Here is a 4,630-nt window from a genome sequence, read left to right as displayed (position 1 = left end):
TTATGGTCTGACTGCCTGACGAGCTCTGTCCGGCGGGGGGGGGGGCCTTGACCTGTCCGGTGGGGGGTCTGACTGCCCCCGCTGGCGCCGCCACTGCAATGAATCATAATGACAAATTATGTTAAATACATAGACCCTCTTTCCGACAATGTTTCTCACTCAAACATCTGAGGTTATTACGGTTTTCACCTTTAAAAATATAACTCGATTCGTGTTTTTTTTTTTATTGCCTGTTATTGACCAGAGTAAAATTCAAGCTACTCTTGTATATGTTAAGTCAATTGTCTGGTATGTGTTCTGTTTACATCTATGACTTCTTGCAAGACCGTGAACAGACACAATACACAAGATCTTCATGTTTGATCCAATTTCATCAGCCAATCTTCAAGAAACGTGTCGGCGATAAGTCTTTTTCATGCATTCTTCTACTATGTGGAACAACATTCCTACTCATACGCCTATGTATATGTCTTGCGGTTTTCAATTCTTTACTTAAGGATTGGGTTCTTGTGATTTTTTTTAAATTATTATTATTATTTTTTTTAAAGGTTTTCACTATTGCTTCATTTGAAAGTATTCTTTTCTGTTTGGGCCAGGGCAGTTGCATAATCTGTTTGCCCTCCAATTCGAGACCACCGTTTCAAGTGGGGCGTAAGGGGTAGTTATTATACAGTTCTACTTAAATTTATTAAATGTATTAATCTATAGAGAAAATATAAAGTATAGGCCTAATCAGTATTCCAGATAAACAAAGTAAGCAATCGGACTGCTGAATTTTAATATTTAAGTTTATTTACTGTCAACGTTTATAATGCCAATGTTTATAATATCAATGTTTATAATATTACATTTCTTCATATATTTCGTATGGTCTTTTGGTAGTGCTTACGGCCTAAATAAAATTATACCCCTAATTGTCTTGTTCACTCTCATTTTAAAGTGTACTGTCTCAAAATCTGTTCATAAACAGTTTTAATCAGTAAATCACAATTATTGTTTGAATAGACTAAGTCCATCATTATTATCACTCATTTTAAATACTCTTCCTACTAATTGATGGGTCTCAGCACATACCTCTCTGCCATAATATCTGTAACTTAATTAATTACAACACTGAAAAGCTCATTAAGAACCAAATAGATGAAATCAGACATTTTAGACATACACCTCTCTCTAAAATCTTTACATTAATTATTCATCCAAATTAAGGTGCGCCAGTTGATCAATTGCGAAATGTCACTAGAAAAACAACAGCAAATCCAAGTCATACTTTGTGAGCCAATTTATAATTATGTTGGGCACATGGGCTTGCCGTTCTGATCTGATGATATGGAGCAAAGTTTTCTTTTTAGAGCTTAAAGCCTATTGTCATTTTCAGAGGCACTCGCAATTATAAGCTCAGTAGGCTATAAGTGTAAAAGTATACGTCCCCTATTTCTGAAAGTGTACAACACGAATAAACAATTTATAAAAATTTCTGGTATACTATCATGCTTTTTTTTTTTTAATATATAACTAATTTTTTTTACAGATACTTTACACGGAATATAGAAAGGTCTTACTCTTTAATACATTATATACATACAAACGTTCATACGGTATTTACTCAAACTCGAGCTTATTTCTTTTTACATTATATTTATAGAGGGTGATCCTTTCAGCTTAGTTGATATTCAGGGACCCTCTTAAATAAACGAAATGGAAATAATAATAATAATAATAATAATAATAATAATAATAATAATAATAATAATAGGCCTAATAATAATAATAAGATGCATTATAAAATAAGTCCCATTTCGGGGCTTAGAAAGTGGAGATGTTTATTTAGTCGTAAGAAAATATCCTGTGCTGTCGCGTGATTTGAACCCAGGAGTCTGGGATTGGAAGGCAGGTATCTTAACCACCAAGCTACATTTACACTAGCTTACATTTTAAATGTCATGCCACTAAAACACAAATGCTTGACATATTCACCAGTGTAATGACCTGGGTTCAAGCAGTCCCGATGGAGGCTGTTTTTGTCTTTAATCGTGGTCGCATTACCATCTGTTACTTTTCATTGATAGTAATAATTATTTGGTCATAATCCGGCTTGCCCCCTTTTTTTTGTCATTTGCCAAATACCTGTAATCATTGTGCAGAGAATAACGTTAAAACTGTTTTCGGATTATATCAGTAAAAAGAATGAATCTGCAAGCGAGAAAAAAAAAGAAAAAGTTGTCACACAACCTGGATTTGAACTCGGGACCTCCTGATGCCTATTATGTACTTGGGGGCTTCTTTGGGAATTTATATGATTTTTTCATGCACGTGCATGGAACAACGAGTTCTCGATGCACTGCAAATACAAGATATCAATAACAACAGATCAAATTATTCACTACGTGGTTGCTTAATTGAGAATTAGTGTGATTTTTAACCTTGTTTCCCTATCGATTACGTAACATCCATTTCAGCATTGCGTTGACAAATTCAGATGGTCTATTCTACTGGACTATTGTCTTACAAACTTCTTTTGTTTTAAGTACGTTTCTATACAAGTGCCACAGTGGTAGGCCTACTTTTTAGGTGTTTACTCGGGACTTTTGGGGGTTCTGCTACAGCTACTTTGGTTTGATGACTTTAAGCAAAAATAAGACGAATCATGTACTCTCCCGCCCGGTCATTAAATTCCTTATGTCGCCAGGTCAACTGTGTATGTGTCACATGAACATTTTACATTATACACCATGAAAATAATTTTTCATAATTTGATCGTATACACACTAACTTGTCGTACAGCCATTAACTCAGATTCGAATTCATCTCAATGTTATAGTTTCAATTGAGATTCAAAAGAAGGTGATTTGTGATAAGGTCCTTTTCTGGTGTTTACTTTTCTTGCTCCAGGTCCACAAACTTTGGCACTTTAGTTTTATCCACTGATAAGTCTGCATAACAGCTGGATCCTTCTATTACCAACAGCACATGCCATGTCACAACACTGTAGTGCTTGTAGTAGAACTTCGAATTGGTTCTTTTTCGTGTATCTTTCTGTTCGCTGGCACCAATGTATAATTATTGTCAGATGATTTTCCGCTGGTGTATTTTGATCGTTTACTGTGGAAAGTTAATGATTTTTTACAGCAGAAATATCTCCTAAGATACTTCTGGAACTGTTTACTGACAGTGAAAAGGACCAAAGGATTAGCACTTGCACTGAAAATGATCAACAAGTACTTAATATCTTTTATAATAACCCATATGTGGCTTTGTACTTCAAAACTGTTATACGCAAAAAACTGCCTCACGATTTCTGCAGCGTGCCACGGAAGCCAACAGACGGCAAAAACTAGTATCATGACTAATACACTTCGCGCCAAATAACGCCTTCTCATCATGGCATCTGGGGCGGAGCCTTGGCTTATGACATTGTTTGTCCGTATGCTCGTCATCAAAATAAACGCCATTTTCGAATAGCAAATTAAGATTAGCATTAGAGGTATTATATATAGAAAAATTGCAAGCATAACCTGATATGCTTTTGCAAACGTTGAATACATTTCATACGGATAACAAGTAGTCATATTGTAAAATGCCCATGATTCGACATACGCTTGATGGAATATGGGTGTGCCAATCAACAAAGCGACAATCCAGATAAAAATGCAGATACAAATATATTTACGGTAGCTTTGCGTGTTCGAGGAACTCGAAATCCTGTAGCGAATAACCATATACCGATCAACACTGAGGGCGGTAAAAGTTCCGATGGAGACGCTTTCTGCAACCACAAGGCAGCCGTGTATAAACTTACAGCCAAAAGTAGAGTTGTGAATAAATTCCACATATTTGGCGTGTCTCATCAGCACAAAAACAGGAACACCTAATGTTAGCAGCAACATATCGCCAACTGCTAAGCAAACTAGCAAATAGTTGGGGGCGCTTCGCATGGTCTTGTTTGCGCTAATGATGATGATCAACAACGTATTTCCAAATATTCCAATGGTTAAAAATATCAACTCCATGACATTAATGCATACTTGCCAAAGTAAAGGCGAAGCATCGTATTCATTTCCGTAATTGGAATAAGATTCATATTCACTGTCGTTCATCGCTGTAGCTAACAACTCCTGGAAAAAAGAAAATGATAGGCCTAGTAATTTTGGTATGGAGAAACACAAGTGATAATTAAAGATGATAGAATTTTCTTAGAAAAACAAACGTATGAGGACAAAACGTATTTATAAAAAAGTATATTATCATCTTTTTAATTCAATACAACTCAAAGCACACGCACAGACGTGCAGAGATATATTTGATATGCCCGGCCGTCTTAAGCAATTTAAATTTGGACAAGGCAGTATCTTCGCAAACGTAAATTATAAAATCTAAATAAATCTAAATCAAATCTATATAAATATTAAATCTAACCACCTTGCGGTAATGCTTTACAAAAAATATATGTAATTATATATATAGATTAAAAGGCAAAATACTGGAAAACAACAATGCTGTGGGAAACAATGGCTGGATCTCAGTAGAGATACAAAAATGATAAGCAACAGCTAAAAAGTAAACGTAAGTAAACAGCCAGAAATAGAACCAGAGCTTTCGGACAACACTAGTCCTTCCTCAGTGGCGAGTG

The 4,630-nt window shown here is 35.4% G+C and overlaps 1 protein-coding gene across 1 annotated transcript in view; it reads right to left on the bottom strand.

Moving 5' to 3' along the window:
- Window positions 1–774: 774 nt before the first annotated feature.
- Window positions 775–4,630, bottom strand: part of LOC117102795 (bombesin receptor subtype-3-like) — a 21,586-nt gene continuing 17,730 nt past the window's right edge. The window contains exon 2 of the mRNA XM_033243205.1: window positions 775–4,115. Within this exon, the coding sequence (XP_033099096.1) occupies window positions 2,979–4,097 (1,119 nt within the window). The 5' untranslated portion in view covers window positions 4,098–4,115 and the 3' untranslated portion in view covers window positions 775–2,978. The remainder of the gene's footprint in view (window positions 4,116–4,630) is intronic.

This window comes from Anneissia japonica, unplaced genomic scaffold, assembly GCF_011630105.1.
Source record: "Anneissia japonica isolate Jap-2015-1 unplaced genomic scaffold, ASM1163010v1 scaffold287760_len733007_cov179, whole genome shotgun sequence".
NCBI lineage: Eukaryota > Metazoa > Echinodermata > Crinoidea > Comatulida > Comatulidae > Anneissia > Anneissia japonica.
The sequence above is the reverse complement of the archived record's forward strand: the minus strand, read 5'-3'. Positions and strand labels throughout refer to the sequence as shown.